General features: G+C 31.4%; 3 protein-coding genes and 1 long non-coding RNA gene across 4 annotated transcripts; 2 read left to right on the top strand and 2 right to left on the bottom strand.

Annotated features, from left to right (window-relative positions):
* The first annotated feature begins 7,633 nt into the window (after positions 1-7,633).
* Positions 7,634-11,556, top strand: LOC103868622 (hexokinase-3). Its single transcript, XM_033292135.1, has 10 exons — positions 7,634-8,032; positions 8,079-8,514; positions 9,079-9,229; positions 9,320-9,499; positions 9,763-9,837; positions 10,024-10,179; positions 10,283-10,381; positions 10,489-10,616; positions 10,789-10,867; positions 10,970-11,556. The coding sequence occupies exons 2-10, from the start codon at positions 8,243-8,245 to the stop codon at positions 11,324-11,326; spliced, it is 1,497 nt and encodes a 498-aa protein (XP_033148026.1). The 5' UTR covers positions 7,634-8,032; positions 8,079-8,242; the 3' UTR covers positions 11,327-11,556.
* A 765-nt stretch (positions 11,557-12,321) lies between these two features.
* On the bottom strand, positions 12,322-18,024 carry LOC108871946. Its single transcript, XR_004458380.1, has 2 exons — positions 14,915-18,024; positions 12,322-14,834 (listed from the first exon to the last, which is right to left on the bottom strand). It is a non-coding gene; the product is annotated as an uncharacterized LOC108871946 (long non-coding RNA).
* A 1,706-nt stretch (positions 18,025-19,730) lies between these two features.
* On the top strand, positions 19,731-22,111 carry LOC103868620 (formate--tetrahydrofolate ligase). Its single transcript, XM_009146705.3, has 3 exons — positions 19,731-20,060; positions 20,132-21,457; positions 21,545-22,111. The coding sequence occupies exons 1-3, from the start codon at positions 19,788-19,790 to the stop codon at positions 21,965-21,967; spliced, it is 2,022 nt and encodes a 673-aa protein (XP_009144953.1). The 5' UTR covers positions 19,731-19,787; the 3' UTR covers positions 21,968-22,111.
* Positions 22,090-23,512, bottom strand: LOC103868621 (ubiquitin-conjugating enzyme E2 20). Its single transcript, XM_009146706.3, has 6 exons — positions 23,237-23,512; positions 23,015-23,042; positions 22,707-22,934; positions 22,533-22,596; positions 22,381-22,440; positions 22,090-22,295 (listed from the first exon to the last, which is right to left on the bottom strand). Exons 1-6 carry the CDS (start codon positions 23,332-23,334, stop codon positions 22,249-22,251), a joined length of 525 nt encoding a protein of 174 aa, XP_009144954.1. The 5' UTR covers positions 23,335-23,512; the 3' UTR covers positions 22,090-22,248.
* Positions 23,513-24,945: the final 1,433 nt, after the last annotated feature.

The following is a 24,945-nucleotide window of genomic DNA, read 5'->3' as shown; positions in this document are numbered from 1 at the left end:
CATTGATTTACTTATTTATTTTTGGTGTTTACTGAGTTGAATTCTTACTACAACTATTTGAATTTTAAATAGCTAAAATCATATTAAATGTTATTAAAATTTCATTTTTATTTTATATTTTTAAATATATATTTGTAATTTTTGTCATTTATTATGTATCCTTTTGATAAAATATTAAAAATATATTAAGATTGTATTATTTTAGCATATATATATTTTGAATCTATTGACAAACATAAATTATCAATTCTTATTAGTTATTTAGTTTAAAGTTAGTTGTAACATTAAGAAGATATTAAATGATCAATATATGAAGCAGATGGGTTGATGGTTGATTTATATTATTAAAAATATTTTGTTTCCACTTTTAATCTTTTGATCTAAACATATATATAGAAAATATTTTTTGTTGTTTTATTTTATTTTTACTATATTATTTAAGGTAAAATATTTTAAAAAATATCTTCTTTAAAAAATATATTCATTATTAGTTATTAAATAAAATATCAAAATTATATATATATATATATAGTTTAAGAAAACATTATGATAAAAATAAGGAAATTAAAAGCAAAAAATTATGAAACAAAAAGGAAAGTAAAATAAAAAATTATAATAATGGTATTATGCATAATCATAGGACAATGACGGAGATTGAGGAACTTGAGCTGACGCCACTGACACAGCCTTCTCTGGAAATGAAGGAAAGTTGGGTTCTCAAACCAACTATGGCTTGGAGGAGTCTTGTCTGTGTCCTGCATCATAGCGATAACCCTGTCGAAGACTCTGCCTCACGACCACAACGTTCCACCATTAACGAAAGACAATAGCACCATTGCAATTCCAGTGGCATTGAAGTTTTTCAATGCCCAAATATGTAAGCTAATCAGTTTTGATCAATTTTAAATTCATTACTAGCTACTAAATGAATGTAAATGTTACTAAGTTTCTTCTCTTTAAATGTTTTGATGATCCAGCCGGAAAACTCCCAGAGAGGAATAACGGGTCTTGACGGGGAGATTCTTGCTTGAACGATGGCAAGTTTCCAGGGAGCTCTTACCCACATTTGGCAGGAGGGTACTATGATGCTGGAGGTTCGATCAACTCCAACTTTCCCATGTCATTCTTGTTTGAACGGGAAACGGTACTCAAACAGTGAAACGTTTGATTTCAGATGTGGGTTAATCAAAGACGTCTTATTGATGGTTGGAAAAGCGTTTAGTCGGTTAAAACCTTGGGACCGTAGTATCAGCAAGCAAGACGGATCTCTGGACAACCATCAATAAGTCCAAAGCAAGAAAGGTTGGCCAGACCGTAGTTGCTCCGAGCCTCCGACCTCAAATATATATTTTGATAACCATCTTTTTATCCTTTTTTTTTTGTTTAATTTTATATTATTAAAAAAATTACACAATCATATTAAGCATATAATAAAAAATAGATTTTTTCTTATATTTTATATTTTAAATTTTTTAGAACGACTATAAATTACTAAAAATAGTAATTATCTCACATCTAAAATTTTGTGATCAATGTCTTAACTTTTATTTGTTCAAGCAAAAAAAAAATGATCATAAATCGTATGTTTATGAAGTCTCATTAATAGATATTCATATTATATATATTTATATCAATATCATTTAATTAAATTATATACTATATAAAAATATGTTAATTTCAAATTTTCCAATGATAAATTATAGAGAAATTAATATTTTAATTTTGTAATTTGAATTAACAATTCTCACATTAAAATTTTTGTTACAGAAAATATACAAATATTAAAAGAATCATATGAGTAGGAATAGTCAATAATAAATTTTTATATTAAAATATACTATATATATATATCTATGTCAATATCACTAAAGTATAATTATATACCATATAAAGTAATCAAAATTATTGTTTTGATTTATTTACCAAAAACATGATTGTAAATTAACAAAAAGTATTGATTTTGATTTATGTGCTCAAAAAATATTGATTTTGATTGATGTGCTTACTCTAATGTATATACTTCTATGTAGACAAATTATATTTTAAATAGGTGGTTTCTAATATGTTGTTTGATCCTTACAATCCCAAAAGTGCACTTCTTCAAACAAAGTAATTTTAATATTGGAATCACTATATATATTTTATTTCATTCAAATTAAATAATTTAGTCTTGATTTTATTCCTAAAAACAAAAATATTAACTATTATACCAAAAAATAAATTGTAATATATTGTAATACATTATACGATCATACAAGCTTAATTACAACTAGATTTTGACCCGCGCAGGCGCGCGGGTGTATATTTTGAAAAATATGTTGATATTTGTTTTTCATGTAATTATTAGGATTTGGAAAAATGAATCCGAAGAACATAACCGATACCGATCCAAAGATATAGTACCAAACCCAAACATAAATTGATTAAATATTCTAATTATTCAAAATTTTGTTATTTAGAGAACCGAATCTGATCCGAACCGAAGTATTTAGGTATCCGAATTTATCTAAAAATAGATTTATATACTTATATATATTAATTATTTTTAGATTTAACGTATATAAAACATCAAAATGATACTTTTAAATTGGTTTAAATACTTGAAAATATATATAGATAGTCAAAAGTAAATATCTGAAATAGTTAAAGTATACTCAAATCACCAAAAATACTTAAAATAATTATTGATTTCGTATCCAAAATTTTAAATCAAGCCAATTGATATGTTAAGTTTAAGTATTATGACATATGTTATTCAAATTTATACGTAATATATTATTTTATTTATACATTTTGAGAAATTTAAAATATATAATGATTTAAGACTTTAAAAATAATTTAAATTAGTTATCCAAACTCAAACCAAACCCGCAAAGATCCAAATCGAACTCAAACCAAAATTTAGAAACATTCTAATAAGGCTGAAATCTTTGACCCCGAAAACCCAAAATACAAACCGATCAGAACTAAACCCGTATGGGTATCCAAAAGCCCATCCCTAGTCATTATTATATATCGTATTTTATCATCATATAATTAATCGTATTTTATATGTACCATCATATAAGTAATCATATAATTAATAGTATTTTATACATACCATCATATAAATAATTACATATATTATATTTTTAAAACTTAATATGAAATATGAAAACCATAATTTGAGTTGGTATTTCAAATTGGGCTTTGTATTATATTTTTCTTATATATATTGACAATATTTTTTTATAATGGTTATTGAAAAATAGTTTAGTAAAAATCCATTTTTGAATATATGTATATTTTTGAATCAATTTTTGATATAAATCAAATTTGAATTATTATTTTGATTTGAAATATGTATATAAAGTTTAAATTTTGTTTTATGGTTAGTTTAGAAAAAAATTTTTAGGGAATTAGATTGACCCATTTTGGTATATTTTAAAAGTGGCCTAGATAACTTTCAATTTTTTAAAAAAACATAAGCCCATTACTTTTTTTCTTAATACTACTATCCTTGTTTTCAAACAAAAATATTTTTTTTTAAAAGACTGCAATCCATGTTTCCAAACACTCCAAATTTTTAAAAGTCCTATTCAAGTCTCCAAACACTCCAATTTTGTACTTGAGTTTTAATAAGATAGATATAAATAATTGATAAGATCAAGTAGTAGACAACTCTAATACTTTAGATTCTCAACATTATTAATTAAATAAATAAAATATTACATAAAATTAGTTAAATTCATTATATTTACTTTAATTTTTACATTATCTTACAAAGGCTATTTAATATTAATTAAAGTTCATCAAAATATTTATTGTGATTAAATTTTATCTAAATATTATACTATCACACATATATATAACAATCACACATTAATTGTAAAGTTTTTCTTACTACAAAGAAAAAATAGATATTATGCAGATATTTCAATCGTTTATGTTATTTAAATAAAATATATGTAAAATGCATGATAAAATATTATAATGTATTAATAGTTTACATACATCAAACAATTTATATAGTATTTAAAATACAAATTAATATTTTTCAAAACTTATGCATATGTTTATAAATAATTATTCCATTTATAAATTCAAATAACTAAATAGCTAATAAGAGGGTATAGTTATAAATAATAAAAGAGAAATATCCTATGATAGCACTAAAAAGTTTTTGTCACAAATATAGATTCTAAAGATCAAAATGACCAAAATATTTTATTAAAGAGGTAAATATACATTTATACCCTTAAGATTAACTAATCCAAACCTTAGGGTTTATAGTTAAGGGGTGAGGATTTGAGATTGAGGTTTAAATTTTTATAAAAAAAAAAAAAAATATTAAAATTTTGAAAATAAAAATTTTAGAAATAGTTTCGAAAAGTATCTTCGAATTACAAAAAAGAAAATTTGAAAAAATAACTTTTTTGAAAAAAAAAACAATTTCAAAAAAATAATTATAAAAAAAATTTGTATTTGAAAACATATAATCTAAAACTATGAAAAAACAAATTTATTTTTTTTATTTTTTATTTATTTATATATATAGGGTATTAAGGTTATTTTACCTATTAAATTAAACATTTTGGTCATTTTCTTCATTGTGGTTTATTTTTGTGACTAAAACTTGAAAATTGTTTTATTTAGGAGAATTGCCCATAATAAAATCAACAAATCATATTTGAGATAATAAAACTAAACTAAATTATAGTAATTATAAAACTTAAAAGAAAATACTCAATATTCAAAACGACACGGAAAGAGGAAAGACAGCGTTGCGTCATCGAAGGGTAACAGGTGACGTGTCATATCACGTGACCACAATCACGTTCGAAATACGAAAGAGCTACCAAAACGCGGAGAACCTCTAGGGTTAAAGGACACGAAGTAGACCCCATAGAAAGGTTAAAATGGTAATATAAATAAACTATGGGTCCTACTATTGAGTGGCATTGAGCTGGCAAACTGGGGAAGAGCGATCTTTTCCTTCTTCTTTTCTTTAATTTTTTGGCAACGTGCGTTTTCATGGGCTCTTACGCTGTTTGTTCCTCACCATTGCAAGATACTTTTAAATTCCCAACAACAAAAACATTTTTGCCTAAAAACAAATTTATTGAAAAACTATAATGTAAAATTAAATTTGCCAGCTTTTATGCGGCTGTTCGCCACATTCATTCACCAAAGGACATTCGATACTATTGAAGTTGTACTGATAATTTCATGGTATTTATATTATAATAAATTATGTTTTGTTTTCATAGCCTTCGTACTCCTGCAGGGTCTCAAAACTAAAAATTAGCCAAAGTATTAAATTTCTGATCTGAAACTGAATATCAAAATGAAAATTCTTACATTACTTTCATTAAATTTGAATGTAGTTTCAGACTATTTTTAAAATGACGTTTTGGGATCTCAATGTACTAGAAAATATTTCAGTAGTTTTTTTGACCAAAAATATTCAGTAGTTGATGTTTTTATTTTGATAAAATTATAGTAGAACATAACGAAACTCATAACAATTAGTTAGTTTTGTAAAGTTATAGTGCATTTAGTTTTGGGTTGGGTTTGGTAATCATTTTCCAAGACTTTAAAAATAAATAATGAAATTGTACAATAATGGCTGGCATTAAATAATAATGCCAATGCGAACATTGCATAATATTTGCCAAGTTGGCTAATGTAGGGCATGCAAAAAGGTGAAGAAAAGGGTGAAAACTACAATTCAGCCCCTTGTACATTGCAAGTTTATTATTGGACGTGATTCAGCCACGAGTCATTATCAATAATCTGCTCAAAAGGACAGATGATTATTTGCTAAATTAATTATTTGACGGTTAGAGTTTGCCGATTTATAATAGTAATTGATCATTAGATATTCCCAACGGCAAAAAGGAGCACGCCGTTGAAATCATATTCAAAGGAGAGTGTCATTAAATCGACCGGTCAAAGGTCAAACGGGCGGCATCACCCTTTTACTTTTAGTATTAAAATAGTAATTTATAATATGTTTGTGGAATTTAAATGTAAGTTGTTACGTTTGGTATTTCCCTATTTGTAACCCTCACCTTAAAGTGCGATTAAAGAAAAAGAGAGAGAAGACTGGGCACGACGATAATATTATATGAAATTGAGGGTACAACAGTAATCCACATATTTTCCCTTTGTGTGTTAATAGTGTTAACACTTAACAAACATGTATTTTTTATGAGAAAAAAAAAGAAAACATGTTTTCTTTCTCAGCGGTCTTATATTTTTCACTTCTGGTTACCACACGCAAATAAAAACAACATACATGAATAGTCTCCTACTGATAAAACTTGAAATTCCTTTTCTTTTTCTCGTATAAAGATAATTAGGTTGATACATAAGCGTAAGTTAACTACAATTTAGGGTAAGCATAGCTTAAAATATTTAACCATTTCACCATCAATACAATTTTTATAAAACAAAATTGATGATTTTAAATGAATTGAATAGTTTAATTTAATCTTAGTTGAACGAAAAATTCAATCTAACATCATAAGATTTAACCAGTGATGGTAGTCTAGTGGCGCTTGAGGGATTAAACCCAATACGGCGAACCCTGGTTCGAATCCTGCTGGCCACACGGATATGGGCTATTGCTTTCTGCTCATTTGAATGCCCAGGAGAGAGTCTATCCGTGAGCTGTACCTCCACCCAAGGGTTAGGTCTGTGTCTTTAATAGACCCGTGTTTAACTCTTTTAAGTTCAAAAAAAAAACATCATAAGATTTCTCTGTAAGAGAAACTCCAGAAAACACTTTAAAATCACTATATATCTCTTAAAATTTACAAGTTAAAATATTTTCAATAATAATGGATTTCAGAATATTTTGTAAAATAATAATTTCAATTATACCGAACTAAAAAACAAAACTTAATGTTAAATATAATTTGTCATTTCAATACAAATTAACTAAAAACTTCCAGTTAAGACCATACTTTATCAAAATTAATCATCTATAACACAAGAAAGCAAATTAGACTTCTGAATTAATAAATTTAGCATATAGCATTGGACTAACAAATAATTATAAACAAAAAAATTGGACTACAATAATCATAAACTAGTATAACAGATTTGGAAAAGTAAAAAAAATTTCAATTGAGTAATTTAAATGGAACTAGAGTTTGACTCGCACATTTGTGCGGGTATTTTTTTATTTTATAAATGGTGAATGTTAATATTATCATTAATATTAGAGTTTGATTTGGTTTGAAAATATATAGTTGTCGAATAAAAAGTTTAACATATGTTAATAATTTTGTTTTTTATATAAGAATATTACATAGTTAACAAATTTTAACCCGTTTTAGTGGTATATAATAATTTAATCAAATGAAAGTATTTTTCAAAAGTAAGTAGGTTAATTTACCAAACTAATATAATTTTATCATATTTAATTTATATAACACTTCTATTTTAATTAATATAGATTATAATTTTTTCATAAAAAATTATATATTTTTATTTTTGTTTTATAATAAAACTTAGTTAATATGAATTTTAAAATAATAATAAATTATTAATTACGAAACTATTTGATGCTTTATTTAATTAAAAATTTTAAAAGTTTAGTAAGATTTTGTTAGGTTTTCTCTTAACATATTTTGTTATAACTAAAAATAAAATTTAAATTTATAGTTAGAACTAATTTATAATTAATTTTTTATTGATTATTATGTCATATTTTATCATATAACTAATAAAATAGAACTACTATGACTTTTGTAATTTGTATAGTGGATAAAAAAAGTGACTCTAATTTAATATATTAGATTTTGCAGAAAAAAAAAATGGAAAACAAAAAAAAAAAAAAAAAATCGAAACCGTCGACATCCAAAAAGACGAGAGGGTATAGTGTAATTACGCGAATTATATAAATATATATATATTGATCACTTCGCTTTCCAGCCCCTTCTCTCTCTGTCTCTCTCCGTATTTGTCGACAGTATCACCGCCGGCAAGAAACTCGAGTTTGAATCGGTTTGGAGCATCGCCGGAGATTTCTATCGTAATCAAGGCAGTTAGTTTTCAGTAGTAAGAGAAGAAACAGCTGAGCGAGAAAGGCGGTCGAGAGAGAGAAGAAGAGGAAGAAGATATAAAAAAGAAGTAGTTGATGAGGGTGAAACGGAGTCGTTTTGGTTCTTCTGACCGGCGGTACTCACTCGTCAACTCTTTATTGGAGTAGGTGCCTAGTACCGTCGAGAGGAGAGAAGAAGCAAGTGTTGTGATGGGGAAGGTTGCGGTTGCGTTTGCGGCGGCTGCGGTTTTAGTGTCTTGCTCCGTGGCGGCGGTGATGGTGGGGAGGAGGATTAAGAGTCGGGCGAAATGGAGGGCCGTGGTGGAGATTTTGAAGGAGATGGAGGAAGCTTCTGATACTCCGGTGGGGAGGCTGAGGCAAGTGGTGGATGCCATGGCCGTGGAGATGCACGCTGGCTTGGCTTCTGAAGGTGGCTCCAAGCTTAAAATGCTTCTCACTTTCGTCCATCATTTGCCTAATGGGTAAAAAGCTTTCTTCCTTCTTATCTTGTTTGCTTAAAACATTGCATGATCTATGTTCCTTAAGTTTAATACTTAATTGCTTGATTTATTCATAATTTTTTTGTTACTCTTAAGATTGTGAGATATGAGCTCCTTCTTGGTCGTGGTCGTTACAAAAGGGTGTACCTTTGTTTTGAAGGTCTCTCGACTTTGAGCCTTAGTTGTGGAGCTAAGGAATTAAAATAAGTGTCTGTGGGTACCATTTCTTGCAGGCATAGATCCTTTGATTCTGGTCTTTTTGTATACTATAAAAGCTTCAAAGAGTTCTCCTTTTTATCTCTTACCTTTACTTTGGTATCTTGTTCCTACCCACTTGTTTCCTACTGTTCTATGAAAATCTACTATTCTCATCATATTATAGCCATTGGATTCTCTCCCTTTATTGTTGCATGCGGCTCTCTTTCTAGTGTTCCTAAGCAAAATCATTGAATTTGACGAAGCTTCCACTATTTATCTCATCTTCATGAAGAATGTAATCTAACTGCAATTAGGGATATGCATTTGCACTGACTGCCTTTAATTCAGGACGGAGAAAGGAACTTATTATGCACTTCACCTTGGAGGCACTTACTTTAGGATTTTGAGGGTTCATCTGGGTGGTGAAAGGTCTTATCTAGATGTTCAAGACGTTGAACGACACCCCATACCTTCACATTTGATGAATAGCACCAGCGAGGTGACCTTTTTATTTCTCACTGGTCCCTGCTTGTAATGCAAATTTCTTAATATAGCATCTGTTAAATCTCTTTTGGTCACATGATTGTAGGTTCTTTTCAACTTTCTCGCCTTTTCCATGGAAAGGTTTATCGAAAAAGAAGGAAAGGAATCTAATTCACAAGGTGTGAAAAGGGAACTTGCGTTTACGTTTTCGTTCCCTGTCAAGCATTCTTCTATATCTTCAGGAGTTCTAATCAAATGGACCAAAGGTTTTGAGATTAGTGAAATGGTTAGTAAAATAATACTTAAATTACTTCTTAGATTCTCTGTAATTGTCAGATATTGTCTGTGTTATTCGTTGGAACCATTCCTATTACATTTTAAAACATTATATGCTATCTGAGTGGATGACCTTGACCTTAACATTAACTATTTGCTGTGTTATTACTTTGTGATCATGTAATCGATCTAGTGGTAGTTTGTGGAAGTTAGACATTATGCAAAGTCAAGTTTATTTTATCATATAACATGCTAATCCTTATTATATTATAGGTTGGGAAAGATGTAGCTGAATGTCTACAAGGAGCGCTGAACAGAAGAGGCCTAGATATCCATGTTGCAGCTCTTGTAAGTTTGCTTTGTCGACGGAACATAAATAATTTTGTTGGGTAAATTCTGGCTACATCGACTGCAATTTTCTTCATCATTCTCCTTTTTATTCTGCCCCTTTCCTGTCAACATTTTGATGCCTTATCTGAATTATCTCATGAAATGATGCTTAGTTATGAATGGAGTCTTCTTTCTTTTGAGCAGGTGAATGATACTGTCGGAGCCCTGTCACTTGGATATTATCATGATCCAGATACAGTTGTTGCGGTTGTATTTGGAACAGGTAGTAATGCATGTTACTTGGAACGAACTGATGCCATAATCAAGTCTCAGGGTCTGCTTACCACTTCTGGAAGCATGGTACTAAAAAAATCATTCCATGTTCTTTTCTGAGAAACCAGTAATTATGCTTTAGATCCTAGAGAAATTAATATATATGATTCATTTTATTCTTATGTTTCAGGTAGTCAATATGGAGTGGGGTAATTTTTGGTCCTCACACCTCCCAAGAACATCGTATGACATTGACTTGGATGCAGAGAGTTCAAATCCAAATGATATGGTAATCTTTGCTTAACTTTTCTTTTTTTTTTCCATTTGGTATTGCATCATGAGTTATCACTAGGTGATCAATAAGCAATTAAGATCTTTGGGATTGTTGTTATATAGGGATTTGAGAAGATTATAGCAGGATTGTATCTGGGTGACATTGTTCGAAGAGTAATCCTTCGCATGTCGCAAGTCTCCGACATCTTTGGACCCACCTCGCCCATGTTATCTGAGCCTTACGTTCTAAGGTACGTTTCCTCTATATCTCTTGCTAGAAATTTGATTGTTGTCTAATAATTTGATGCTTTATTTCATACATGTATCTTCTACATCAACTTTTGAATGAACATGTACACACTTTGATCTTCTTCTGCACCAACTATCTAATTAAGTAGTAACCGTGTCTGTTTAATCTCTCAGAACAAATTCAGTCTCAGCCATGCATGAAGATGACACACCTGAGCTGCAAGAAGTAGCTAGGATCTTGAAAGACTTGGGGGTAAAACTTAAAATCTCACTATTATATAACTTGAATGTTTGAAATGTTATATGGTGGAACGAACCTGAGGAAGCTTCACTTGCATGTGAAATGAACAAACAGGTATCAGAAGTACCATTGAAGGTGAGAAAACTCGTGGTCAAGATATGCGACGTGGTGACACGAAGAGCAGGGAGGCTAGCAGCAGCGGGTATTGCAGGAATCTTGAAGAAGATTGGCCGTGATGGTAGCGGAGGAATCACGAGCGGGAGAAGCAGAAGCGAAATGCGGATGCAGAAAAGAACAGTTGTTGCAGTAGAAGGAGGATTGTACATGAATTACACCATGTTTAGAGAATACATGGAAGAGGCTTTGGTGGAGATTTTAGGAGAAGAAGTGAGCCAATACGTGGTCGTTAAAGCCATGGAAGATGGTTCTAGCATTGGCTCTGCTCTTCTCGTTGCCTCTTTACAGTCATGAATCATCATCATCATCGTTGTTTATATAATTGGTTATGTGCGTCTATGTAAGTTTGTGTGTATATATTTATTCAATATTTGTTTGTTAATTATTATTGTTATATAGAAGCATATGCACAAGTTTATGTGTAAATGTTTAGGAAGGTTTTTATGTATTCTTTGTTTCTTTAAGAAAAGGATAATGTAAAGGTGATGATGATAAATGGAATTTTCATTTCTATTGTTTTCGCTTTATATGTTAAAAACTAGCCATGAGCTTTTTGGTGTTTAATCGGATTTCGATTCTCTGTAGACATGAAATTTAATTCTATTCAGGTATTCTTACGGCTTCGATTTGGATACAGTAATACATTGAACCCGTTTAAAAATTCAGGTTTGTTTTTTTGTTTTTTTTTTGCGACAGAATACGGGTTTGGTTATATATATATATTTTTAAATGAATGCTAAATTATTCATCAAAAAAACCTATTTACATCAAGTAGATCCTTTATAAAAGAAAATAAGAACCTTATTTCCTTCTAAATTCCTAAACCACTAGTCAAAAAATATTTACAACTAGGGACGGCCCGCTCTACGGGCGGGATGGTATACTTTTATTGTGTTTGTGTTATATTGATATTTGTAAGAAAAATATATATACTCTAAATTTGAATGATGACATGCGGAACAATTACGAAACAGCTGTGTTGCGGTTCTAATAATAATAAAAATACAAATACATAAGTATATATAAGGATTTTCGTTATTATTCACGGTAGTATAGTATAGTCGGTCACCATTTGGAGTCATTTATTATTCACGGTAGTACGGTGCAGTCGGTCACCATTTGGAACCATAAAATCGGTTGATCGTCATAGATAAACTGTCCTCACGACCCTTGTTGAATTTCTTCGTTTTCTTTTTGTCACAACCTTTGTTGAATTTCTATCCGATCGAATCCAACATTGGTTTACCGATCTCTAATTCTCTTATGCCTAACATTTTTTTTTTTTTTTGATAACTATCTTATGCCTAACATGATAATGTTATAAAAGTAAATAGATTTTGTGGTTCACCTCCCATGTCGAACAGACGTTCACATTCATTGATAATAAGGGTGACAGTGAAGCTTTGACGGCTTGAGGTGAAACCGTGAAATCATACGTGGTTAACTTGACATGGAAAGTGTACTTTTCCCTTGCGTGCCTATAACAAACGGAGAACATAATATGGAAAGTGTACGTTTGTGTATGGAAAGCTACATCCTCTCATATTATAAGGTTTTTATGTTTACGTGTGATGTATGTAACTATGTAATTGTATATTTTGTTTCAGTGACTTTTATTTAAGCTTTTGCAAGAATAGTGTTTATTATTTTTATGGTTTTAAATAATGTTAGGGCATGCAATAATTATTCCAATTGACATGTATTATTTTATTTTATATATGTGTGTTATGTCTTCTTTTTTTATATTTCATTTTTCTATTATTATTTTGAATTAACATTTTCATTATAAAATGAAAATGTGGTGTCATGTATTTTTGAATTAGTATAGATTTTATTATTATTCTTCACTATTTTGCAAGAATAGTGTATATTTTTCTGATTTTAAATATGTGTATTATGTCTTTTTTTTTTTTTTCATTTTTCTATTATTATTTTGAATTAACATTTTCATTATAAAATAAAAACGTGGGGTCGTGTATTTTTTGAATTAGTATAGATTGTATTATTAATCTTTCCTATTTTCACTTTCAGGAAGAAAAATTGAAAAAACTATAAAAATTCAAATTAAAAAACATATAGTCAGAAACTATAAATTTTTATTTTATTTATGTATTTCTTTTTATTTTTATTATCTTTTATTTATATATATATATATATATATATATATACATAAAGTAATGGCTAGAAGAGGTTTTTGCTTCTTTATTAAAATATATTTTGGTTATTTTCCTTGTTGAACACTCTTTGTGTGACAAAAATTTAAAATAGTTGTTTGAAAACTTTGCCCATTAATTTTTTATATAGTGGATTACTTAAACATTAGTCATCTGATTAATTTATTTGTTGTTACCCATTATTGTTTCTTATCCCGATATGTGAACTACCATTTGATTGAAGCTTTTTCTTTAAACCTTTCTAAATCTTTATATTCGTATTATGTAATGCCCATTTAAAACAAATCAGACCTTTAGGATCAGGCCTGCTCAAAGTTTATCATCTCTTATTGCAGTAAGCAATAACTCTGTTTTTTGTTGCAGTGAAGTTTAAAACTTTTTGTATGTTTTGTTTATGCAACTATTCGTACAACTTTTTTATAATCTATTAGAGCTAAACGTGTGACAGTTCTGGAAAAGAATCTTGAGAAATTAGGTGTGGAGAAACTTTTTTTTTTTTGTCACCGTGGAGAAACTTACTAAAGATGTTTAGAGTATGCAATGAAATGTTTTAGAAGCCAAATGTGAATATATCCATTTGTTTTATAAAAAAAACCTTTATAGATCCATTACTTGTTCTTTCTTTTACACGCATTTACTTTTGTTGTTGCCTGCCCTGTGTGATCTGGAAAACTCTTATTTGCCGTGTAAAGAAAATCTGCAACCATATACTCGACGGTTTAAAGTAACTAAGGACCAAAAATTTTGGTGAAGTTACTGTAAATAGTTTCAAGGAGGCTATATTTTAAGGTAAGAGATCACGGCGACACAGTTTGCCTTGTTACTTGTTAGATATGTATGGAATAATGAGTGATTCAACCCGAGGTAATGTTTTCTTTCTCACCGAATGTTTGTTTTGTTAGACATAAATTTTTCAAATCTGTATGTATAGAAACTGAAGGCTCTACGATATCAATTAACTGAACAAAATTTATAAATAAAATCCCAATGTATATCTACCAAAGTCACCAATCATGTCATTGCAACTCATTAGTAATAAGTAGGTGATACATATCGTTCACCACTGTTGTTGACATTTTTAACGTGTAGACATAGATTATGATGCAGACAGATGAAAAAATGCAGGAAATGAAACACTAACCTCTGCATCATCGTGTTATACTCTAGCTTTCTCTGTTGTTTGGAGGCCTTCGAAACTGAGCAACATCCTCATGAGAAGTTATCTAGTCATGTCAGACTCCTCCACATGAACTTTCACCCCTTAATGTACAGAAACTTTGAAAGCATGAACCTAATTTTGTAAAAAAAAAAATCAACATAAACACAATCCTTCATTCCCTTTTCTGCACCAAAAAAAAAAATTCCAGCTCTTATAAACTCACCCTGTCTGAGAGCCTATCAACCACCCTTGTACCATTGAACTGCAACGATTGCCTGTTCTATCTCTTGTCTCACTCTCCGTCGCTTGTTCCATGGCTGTCCATCTCGCTCTCTCCGTCACTTGCTCCATCAGCTCAACGCCGCTTGTTCCATCGTCTCCGCCCTTGCTCTGTCGCTCTTCGCCACTTGCTTCCTTTCTCTCCTCCACTTACTCCGTCTCCGCTTGCTCCGTCGCCCTCCATCTCGCTCTAGTGACATGCCACGTTAAAGACGACTGTGAGAAAAATATCAGTGAAGAACAATTGCAAGATCTGAGAAAAGGGCTTACTACGATTTTGTTTTAAGAACGATCTTGATTCTGGGTAAGTCTCAGTTCTTCATCTTCCTCGGTTTCAGATTTTGTGTCTAAATATTCTTGTAGGATCCTCGTTTGAAGTCGAACATCAGAGACCATTAATTAGAAGCTTGAACTGAAGAATTTTTATAGAACATTTTTTATAATTGGAAGATGTATTCATTGATAAATCGTGGAAGGAATGGAGAGCTTTGGTTAATGTGTGTGTTAATGACGACGATTGGGTTCAGCTTTATTCCGTTTCGGCAAAAAGTAACGCCTCAACTTTTTCTCGCAGGTAGATGAACAGATGAAGAACTTTGACGGCAAAAAGTGTAGACGGAAGCGTCGTTTTTTTCAGGTAAGATTTTCTGTCTACAAATGGGTCAAAGCCCATCATAAGAGAAATAAATGAAACGGTGCGTTTGCTTCTCTGGACAGATGGCAGCTTCTGAATAAACGACTTTGTGACCTGTAATCCTATGTGGCATCACAGGAGAGAAGCAACATCTTTTTATATAATTAGATCTAGTTCCAAACCAGTACCGAAGAATGGAGTTCATGTCTTTAACTCCCTTCATTTGGACAAGGCTGAGTTTTGGACCAGGTTATATTTCTCTATCTGAATACTTGTTTGTAATTCAAAAGTAAATATTTTGATTTAAAAACTGGACAATTATAAATTTATACTAACAAATGCTTGCTGACATGATTCGACAATAGTCATTACGAGTAGAAAAACATAAATAAGGTAAAACTAACAACTTTGTAAATATAAGAAATATGATTTAACCCTTATTTAAACTTCAAAATAGAGGAAATTATCAAATTTATTTCAATCGAACTTCATATTCAATTGTCAAAACACAAAAACCGTAGGTCCTTAGTATTTGATCAAACAACAAAATATACATTAAAATGAATGTTGGTTTAGTTATTCATGTAATAGATTTAAATACTCATTAGAAGCTTTGAATATTTTAGATACTTACTCGGAATTGGATTTGATTTGTTATAGTTATTTTTTAGGTTTTAATTTTTCCAAGTATATTCGGATCTATGTGTTTAGGTTTGGATTTGTTAAACCTAAGATCAGAAATACCATTGAACAAGACCCATCAAATATTATATCGGATTCGGTTGAAACTCAATTTTTGGGTTGATTCAGTTCGAGTTTTTGGGGTTCATTTTTTTTTGTGCTCACCCCTATTCAAAATACTAAAGAAAATCATTTGTTTACCAGAATAAAGAAATAACAGAATTTTTCTTTCATATCTTCCCTTTGTAGCATCTTTTCCAAAAGAATAATGTTTACTAATGCAGTAGGTTTACTAAATTTTCATTCGTTGTTTTTTGTTTGTTTGTGTGTTTATGTCAATCATTGCTTAGCTAATGGAGCTTATCTTAATAATCAGATAAAATCTTATATACATGACCAAGCAGGCAATACATGAAAGGTTCTGAGGCCAAGAGACTCGATTAAAGAGTGGTCCAAGCTGGGGTGGCACAAAGGAAGTATCCAAAGCACATGTTTAATATGTGGATGGCAAACTACAACAGGCTTCCTACTCGCTCAAGACTTCCAGACTGGGGTTTGCAGGTCCCGATCATTTGTCATTTTTGTTCACAGCTAGAGGAAACAAGAGATCACCTACTACTACTCAAGTGTGGTTTTAGTTTTGATGTCTGGATGCTTTCTATTGGTAGACTAAACCCACCTCTAAATCTATTCAACTCTTGGCCTGAGATTTTATCTTGGATAAAGGCCACATCAACTCAGGCTCCCACCACGTTGAGGTTCTGTCACCTTATCTCCTATTAGTCTTCACAGTCTAATTGACAAAGAAATCCGGAATGCTATCACAGCAAGGCGATATAGGAAGCTTTTCAAGAACTTGATGCCTTTGTGGTTGAGTTGAATTAGCTTTTCTGCTCACTCTTTTGTTTGCCTCACCTTGTTATTTTCTTCTTTTTGCCAAGGTGATTCAATTTTAGATTTGCATTTGCTCTTGTAAATCAGACTTTTCATTTATGACATTTACATTCTTAAAAAAAATCTTATATACATGCATGTGCATAATAACATGGACCATTAATTATACAGAGTCAAGTCAGACTATTATGTCCAAAGTAAGCTCACGTTAAGTCAAAAAAATGTTGATATAGCTCATGGCCATCACCAAGCTATTTGGAAACTTCATATACATACTACCAAAGATTTAGCATTTTTTTTGTGTGTGGGGATTGCCACATAACATTCTCACAGTTAAAGAAATTAACTCTAGCCCAAAAAAATGGAATTGGAAACATCATGTCAGTTGTTTGGAAAAACATCAGTTTCTATTCCAATGCAATCCCTTATATATTAATCGAGAAACACTACAACCTTTAAGTGTAGCCACATGTAATCACCAGAATGAAATTCAGAATCCTTAGAAAATATGTTGGTCCAATTAAGTATATATTATACTTTTCATTAAACTAATCATAAAATTAATTAAAGTATACAATTACTATTTTCTTTTCTTTCTTTAAATAAAAACTACAAAATTACCAAATATGACTAATATATATATGACAATTAATGATTCTAATAATAAAGATTTGATAATAATTTATATCTCATCCATCGTTTTTGTTAAATTTTATATTATTAAAATAAATTAAACAATCAAATTAGCTACAAATTAAAATATAGATTTTTTTAGTATATGTTATATTTTGAATTTTTAAAAATGACACAATTACTAACACTGTTAAAATTATTATGTTTAAAATTAATGATCAATGGTTTAACGTCCCCTATATATTAATAGGGAAACATTTAAAAAGTTTAGAACCTGTAATTTGTACTAATTAAAAAGTGTCATGCTGAGTTATCACGTAACTGGAATGTTAATTTGTTTACGTGGTGGCTTGAAAATAAATTGAAAATTTTGTTAGTCCAAAATTAAATTGCTAGAGAATGTTATATTATATAGTATGTTCATTATGGACTATTGATTTATCAAACTAAAATTTATTATATATTATTTCCTTAAATAAAACCTACGGAATTACCTAATATGATTATGATATATATAGTAATTAATGGTTTTAAATAATGAAGATTTACTAATAATATGTATACTTTCTATCATTTTTGTTTAATTATTTATTATTAAAATAAATTACACAATTAAATTAATCATATATTAAAATTTTAGTTTTTTTTTTATATGTTGTATTTTGAATTTTTCAAAAAACGAGTATAAATTATTAAAACTATTAAAAGTCTCACATAAACTTTTGTGATCAATGTTTAAATTTTTTTCTATAATAAGATACTATGATAATAAAATCATAGAAACAAATAATTTTATTTTAATAGTTGTTTTTATTAATATATATATACTTCATATCGTTTAAATTTAATTATATATCATATATGATAGATAAGATTGATTATTTTGATTTATTTATTCTAAAATGATTGTGAATAAACAAGAGCGGTCATTTGATTTATATGTGCAAACCAATTTATTACATAATAGTAACTGATTTCTTAATTATTTAAAATATAATTATTATTTTATTATTTCCTAATATGCACAAAAATATAAAATAAGTAATAAATATAAAATATTTATTCTGCACAAGGCGCATATCTACCTAAGTATGTATCTCTTTAATAATTTTGAATCTTAAACATTTTCTAAATCTCAGGCAAAATAAAAGAAAGAAATGAGAATAAACTCAAAAGTTAATATTTATATCGAGCAAATAACCAAAATGACACAAAAATGAGAAAAAATATCAAAGATAGATATGATTGACACGTGAACGTAAACTCTTTTTAACCATAATTAATTTTTAAATTGCTAAATCATGATATAAAACCGAGCTGATATAGTTTCATTGTAACCAAATAGTAGGCATGAGATTCTTCGACCTAAACGTTAGGTTTTTATGTGATAAATAATTTTTTGACCTAAAATATTTTTAAAAATGAGAGCAGTTCATTAGTAAACAAATTATGTAGTTAACAAAAAAAATTTTAAAAACATTTTATGGGCCAAAAATATTAATTCGATTAATAATATAAATATTATTTTTCATATGATATTTCTTAAATAATTTTCATATAAATTTACCCTGCGCAAGGTGCAGGTCTTATCCTAGTGTGTATAGTAACAAAGCACACATGATTAGTCCTGCATGTAAATCAAACTCCGTATATGAGAACATTGGTTCTTTCCTCTTCAATATATGATGATTTCCCATCACAAGAGATTATGATATATTCTGTGCTCTGTTTTTTTCAAAAAATCTCTAATTTCAGTAGCTTAGTCTGTAAAACATAACCTTTTCTGAATAAATTTTACATATAATTCAAAAAAAAAAAGCAATATTTGACCACAAGCTATGAAAAATTGCAATATAGACCTTAAACTAAGACTACACCATGCTAAACAATTAAAGGTGTACTCATAATGAAATAATGATCATCAAAGCCATCTCAGAATTGCTCACCTCCAAAACATATAAACAAAAAGTAAAAACACAAAATCTAGAGTGGAAACAACATGAAAGTTAATATCATCTCCCCTATATCAACCTTCATTCTGAATATCTTTAAACTAGCATTTTCTGCTATGAACTACATCTACTTGTTTCAATCATATAACTACTATATACTACATGGAATAAGAAAGAAAGAAAAGAAAAACCCCAGCAATTGTGGGCCTTGCTATGAGTCTATGACCTATGGCTGCGCTTAGCCGCTCGCTTATAGGAAGGTAAAGGGTGAAACCGTCAATATTACGGCATCGATTATTATATGTTTATGAATGAATAATTAAAAGGACAAAGACAAACAACACACATCATGGTCGTCGCCAATCGTCATCTCCCATTTCCTCATCCTCCACCTATCGCAAGGCCATACGTATCACCAAAAGTGAAGACTTTTGTCTCTCTTCCTCACTCTCCAGAAGCAGTGATACCTACAATGACCTCAAGAAAGCTTCAGGTTGTGACACCTGTCCCCTCCGACATCGACATTGCCAACTCCGTCGAGCCTCTATACATCTCCGAGATTGCCAAAGATCTCAATCTCAGCCCTCTTCACTACGATCTCTACGGCAAATACAAAGCAAAGGTCTTTCCTTTCCTTCCTGTCGAACGATTCTTAGATTCCGACATAATAATCAAGCTTTTATGTTCTGTTAGGTTTTGTTGTCTGCATTTGATGAGCTTCAAGACCGAGAAGACGGCTACTATGTAGTTGTGGGAGGGATCACTCCAACTCCTCTTGGAGAAGGCAAGTCCACTACAACCGTAGGTCTCTGCCAAGCCTTGGGAGCTTACCTGAACAAGAAGGTTGTTACTTGTCTTCGCCAACCGTCTCAAGGACCGACCTTTGGGATCAAAGGAGGCGCAGCTGGTGGTGGGTATAGTCAGGTGATTCCCATGGATGAGTTTAACCTCCATCTCACTGGAGACATCCACGCCATCACTGCCTCCAACAACCTCTTAGCTGCTGCTATCGACGCTCGGATGTTCCACGAGGCTTCTCAGTCAGACAAGGCTCTCTTCAACAGGCTGTGTCCGGTTAATAAAGAAGGGAAGCGTAGTTTCAGTGACGTTATGTTTAGGCGTTTAAAGAAGCTTGGCATCTCCAAGACTAGTCCTGAGGAGCTTACTCCCGAGGAGGTAAGGAAGTTTGCTAGGCTTGATATTGATCCTGAGTCTATTACTTGGAGGAGGGTGATGGATGTTAATGACCGGTTCTTGAGGAAGATGACTGTTGGTCAGGGGTCTGAGGAGAAAGGGATGATTAGGGAAACAGGGTTTGATATCTCTGTTGCTAGTGAGATCATGGCTGTTTTGGCTTTGACAACTTCTCTTGATGATATGAGAGAGAGGCTTGGTAAGATGGTGATTGGTAACAGCAGGGCCGGGGAGCCCATCACGGCAGATGATCTCGGTGTTGGAGGAGCCTTGACTGTTCTGATGAAAGACGCTATTCACCCTACGCTCATGCAGACACTTGAAGGAACGCCTGTCCTAGTTCACGCTGGTCCTTTTGCTAACATAGCTCATGGGAACTCGTCTATTGTTGCGGATAAAATCGCTTTGAAGCTGGTGGGACCTGGTGGGTTCGTGGTGACGGAAGCTGGTTTTGGTTCTGACATTGGAACGGAGAAGTTCATGAATATCAAGTGCCGTTACAGCGGGCTAAGGCCTCAGTGTGCGGTTGTTGTGGCGACTGTTAGGGCCTTGAAGATGCATGGTGGTGGGCCTGGTGTTGTTGCCGGGAGGCCTCTTGATCACGCCTATGTAAGCGAGAATGTTTCCTTGGTTGAAGCTGGATGTGTGAATCTAGCGAAGCATATATCAAACGTAAAGGCGTATGGTGTGAATGTGGTTGTGGCTGTGAATGTGTTCTCAACGGATACCGAAGCAGAACTAAATACAGTGAAGAAGTTTTCAATGGATGCTGGTGCTTTTGATGCTGTCATTTGTTCCCACCATGCTCATGGTGGCCAAGGAGCGGTAAGGACATCTTCTCTCTTTTTTAACTTTTAGCACCTTCTTATCTATCTTGAAAGATGGATTTATCTTGTACATGGTGTGTTGTAGGTGGATCTTGGCATTGCGGTTGAAAAAGCTTGTCAAAACATTACACAACCACTTGAGTTTCTCTACCCACTTGACATTAGTATCAAAGAGAAGATTGAGGCCATTGCCAAGTCCTACGGAGCCAGTGGTGTTGAATACTCAGACCAGGCTGAGAAACAGATTGAGATGTACACTCAGCAAGGTTTCTCCAACCTTCCTATATGCATGTCGAAAACACAGTACTCGTTCTCACATGATGCATCAAAGAAAGGAGCACCTTCGGGTTTTGTGTTGCCGATAAGAGATGTAAGAGGGAGTATTGGAGCTGGGTTCATATATCCCTTGGTTGGTACAATGAGTACCATGCCTGGACTTCCGACAAGACCTTGCTTCTATGAAATTGACATTGACACTGTCACTGGAAAAGTTGTTGGCCTTTCTTAACTAAGTGATTCTTTGAAGCTTAAAGAAGCTTCACTCACTCGCACTATTTGTTCCTTAATTCAACAATAAAAAATGATGATTGTTTTGTACTTTGAACTTCCGGTTGTTTTTAGTTTGAAATGAATAAGAAGAATGTGTATATCATTCTGATTAATTTTTGAAAAGCTCACATCAATATCAATATTTGGCTCAGGTCAAAAGGCTAGGTAAAATGTTACAGATAAAACTGTTGATGATCAGAAACAAATTATAGAGCAAAGGAATGACACATCCTGAAGTTATCATGCACTGGGGGGCTTGTAGAGCTTCTCAACCATCTTCCTATACTCTGCACAAGAATACAAAAGAGACATAAGAAACTTATAATGGCAGAAGAAGATAAATGTGAAATCATAATCTGCAATTTTTTTTACCTTCTTGGTTGCTCCAGAGCTGCGCTGCTTGAGTGTTCAATGGTGAGCTGATGTTCGGTTCTGAACAAGGCAAAGACGTGTAAAAACACATACTCTAAGCTATTGGATTGACGGTTTAGAGGAAATAAAAATTGTATGGCACAATAAATTACCTCCCAAAAGGCTCTGAATCGATAGTAGTATTGTCCTCACATCATATGCAGATGACCATTTATCCTGCTCAAAAATAAGATGTGAAAAAAGAACGGATTAAGTTTGGTTTACTTCTTCTCTGTCTGATTTTGTGAAGCACACATAGACAGACAAAGGTGGAAGGTACATCTCACCTGAAGAATGTCCAAACAGATATTGCCATAGACATCAACATTGGGGTGGAAGCAACCAGTGTGGAACTTGATCTTAGGAGGCTTGAAAGGATAGTCATTGGAGAAAGAGAGTGAGAGTCTGTACTCAGTTCCTTCAAACACAGTATCTTTGCTTCCTGTTATTGTCCCTTTCCAACAGAATATGTTGTCTTCCTCTGGGAAAGCAGATATCCCCGGGTCACCACCCATCTGAAAAAAAACAACCCAACCCAACCCAAGTCAAAAGGCCATATTCAAGAACAAGTGAAAGTGAAAAGATGATAACTTACCATCAAGCCCATTAGTTCAGATTGCAGCCTGCGTTTAGGTAAAAGAGAATCAAGATTAGGTATTAAAAATCAAAGCTTTGAGCAATATAGATACTAAGATGTGATTCAAAAGTGTATAGATTCTCTCTAAGAAACATTACAAGAAACAGTTTGTGTACATTAAAACAACACCAACAACAACAGAAACGAATCTGAGCCATCAAGATCGAGGAAAGAAGATACCTTTTGAGAACAGATTGGCTATCAACAGTCTTAGTCAGAGGAGCAGATTGCTTTGACGCCGCCGGAGTGTTTCCTTGGTACCCATTAACTGCAGCCATCACTTTCGTTTTCTAATCGTCAAAGATCGAAAGGAGAGAGAAGAGAGCGAAAACAAAGATACTTCTTCTTTCGTCCCTTCTTCTTCTGATGAGAGAGAGGATGATCGATGGGAGGAGAGTCTGAGGTTATAAAACGCCGTCCGACTAAGATGAAACGACGTCGATTTGAATGAAAAGAAAAGGGAAACTTTAATTTTCAAGACTCTAATCTTTTGAACGTTGGAGGCAGCCCTTGGAATCATTCGAAATCCGCTTATCCAACGGCTACTTTGTCCTTCTTTTTCTTTATAATTTTCTTCTTTCCCAGAAAATAGTCAATTTTTGTTAGACATAAAATCTTTTTTGACCAAAAAAAAAAAGACATAAAATCTTTAGATACATTGTTTTTTTTTGAACATTTAGATACCTTGTATTGTAATATATTTTGCAACAAAGAAAGATGGACAATTCTCCTAAATAGACTATTTCAAGTTTTGATCAAAAAATTAGACTACAAAGAATTAAATGGGGATAATTTGAAAAATACACCGTTTATCATTTAAAATTTGAAAAATATATTATTTTTTTCTTTTTTTGAAAATTATACTTTCTTTTATATGATAAGACATATTTACCCTGATTCTAATATGAGATTACACGTTTTAATAACCAAAATGTAAATATGAAAATATTATTATTATTCATGTGTGTGAAAATTAAGTTTGAGATAAATATGTAATGTTGTTGGGGTTTAGTTTTTCACGAAATGGATTAAACCATGTTGCTTTACAAGTTAGTCAATCATTAAAAACAGGCAAACTACATTCTTTTGAAATTGTGAAAAGTATGTCATAAATTTACTGCAACTCCACAAATTTTTATGTGCACATATGCACAAAGTTCACAAATATAACCTCTTCCCTATAATCATGCTAATCAAAGTACAAAGTTACGGTAACTAATAAACTGTAACATAAAGAGAAGAGATACATCAAGGCACCGTTTGACTTATATATTTCTTGGATTGTTTTCATGAGTGTCTGCTCTTATATCAAGATAAGAAAGATCTTCAAGGGATCATTTAGTATTTGCTAAAGAAGTTTTATATCTTGATTGATTGGTTTTTGTTCTAAAAGGATCCTAAAAACAATAATATATGGTGAATTGTGATGAAAAACTTCAAAGCATTTTTTGCTTCGGAAGCAACATGTAGAGCTAGTCGAGCTTTTGCCACCTTTTAGATTATGTATAATTGATTTATTTTCTTAGTTAAATTCTCGTGAGGGATCTAATAAGTTTTCTGCACTACTTTTAGATTTTTTTTTCTATAGTATTTGGTGTAATATGTTTATGATGATGACAACATGTAACTTCTTCTAAGAGATAATAAAACATTGTGGCGTCGAATAATTAATTAAATGAGATCTTATATTAATATTAGGATAAATATAAAACCAGTCTGTTGTTGGATTTACTTTATAAATATTTTAAATTTAAATATTAGAACGCATATAAATTGGATATTTTCATCATTTTATCTACAAATAAGTGTAGTTTTCAAAAACAGTTAAACATAGTGTAATCTTCAAAATATAAACTCATAAGAAGGTATTTTTCCAAATTTTCCCAATT

Source organism: Brassica rapa, chromosome A05 (assembly GCF_000309985.2).
Source record: "Brassica rapa cultivar Chiifu-401-42 chromosome A05, CAAS_Brap_v3.01, whole genome shotgun sequence".
Taxonomy (NCBI): domain Eukaryota; kingdom Viridiplantae; phylum Streptophyta; class Magnoliopsida; order Brassicales; family Brassicaceae; genus Brassica; species Brassica rapa.
The sequence above is the reverse complement of the archived record's forward strand: the minus strand, read 5'-3'. Positions and strand labels throughout refer to the sequence as shown.

What these genes read in the sequence shown, in the direction of transcription:
- LOC103868622 (XM_033292135.1), top strand. Translation starts at nt 8,243, where the DNA reads ATGGGGAAGGTTGCGGTTGCGTTTGCGGCGGCTGCGGTTTTAGTGTCT. An exon ending in GTTTTGAGATTAGTGAAATG is followed by an intron (nt 9,500 to 9,762) that starts GTTAGTAAAATA and finishes ATTATATTATAG; the next exon opens with GTTGGGAAAGATGTAGCTGA. An exon ending in GTTCAAATCCAAATGATATG is followed by an intron (nt 10,382 to 10,488) that starts GTAATCTTTGCT and finishes GTTGTTATATAG; the next exon opens with GGATTTGAGAAGATTATAGC.
- LOC103868620 (XM_009146705.3), top strand. Translation starts at nt 19,788, where the DNA reads ATGGTCGTCGCCAATCGTCATCTCCCATTTCCTCATCCTCCACCTATC. An exon ending in ACGGCAAATACAAAGCAAAG is followed by an intron (nt 20,061 to 20,131) that starts GTCTTTCCTTTC and finishes ATGTTCTGTTAG; the next exon opens with GTTTTGTTGTCTGCATTTGA. An exon ending in CTCATGGTGGCCAAGGAGCG is followed by an intron (nt 21,458 to 21,544) that starts GTAAGGACATCT and finishes GGTGTGTTGTAG; the next exon opens with GTGGATCTTGGCATTGCGGT.
- LOC103868621 (XM_009146706.3), bottom strand. Translation starts at nt 23,334, where the DNA reads ATGGCTGCAGTTAATGGGTACCAAGGAAACACTCCGGCGGCGTCAAAG. An exon ending in CTGAACTAATGGGCTTGATG is followed by an intron (nt 22,935 to 23,014) that starts GTAAGTTATCAT and finishes GTTTTTTTTCAG; the next exon opens with ATGGGTGGTGACCCGGGGAT. An exon ending in GCTCTGGAGCAACCAAGAAG is followed by an intron (nt 22,296 to 22,380) that starts GTAAAAAAAATT and finishes ATTCTTGTGCAG; the next exon opens with AGTATAGGAAGATGGTTGAG.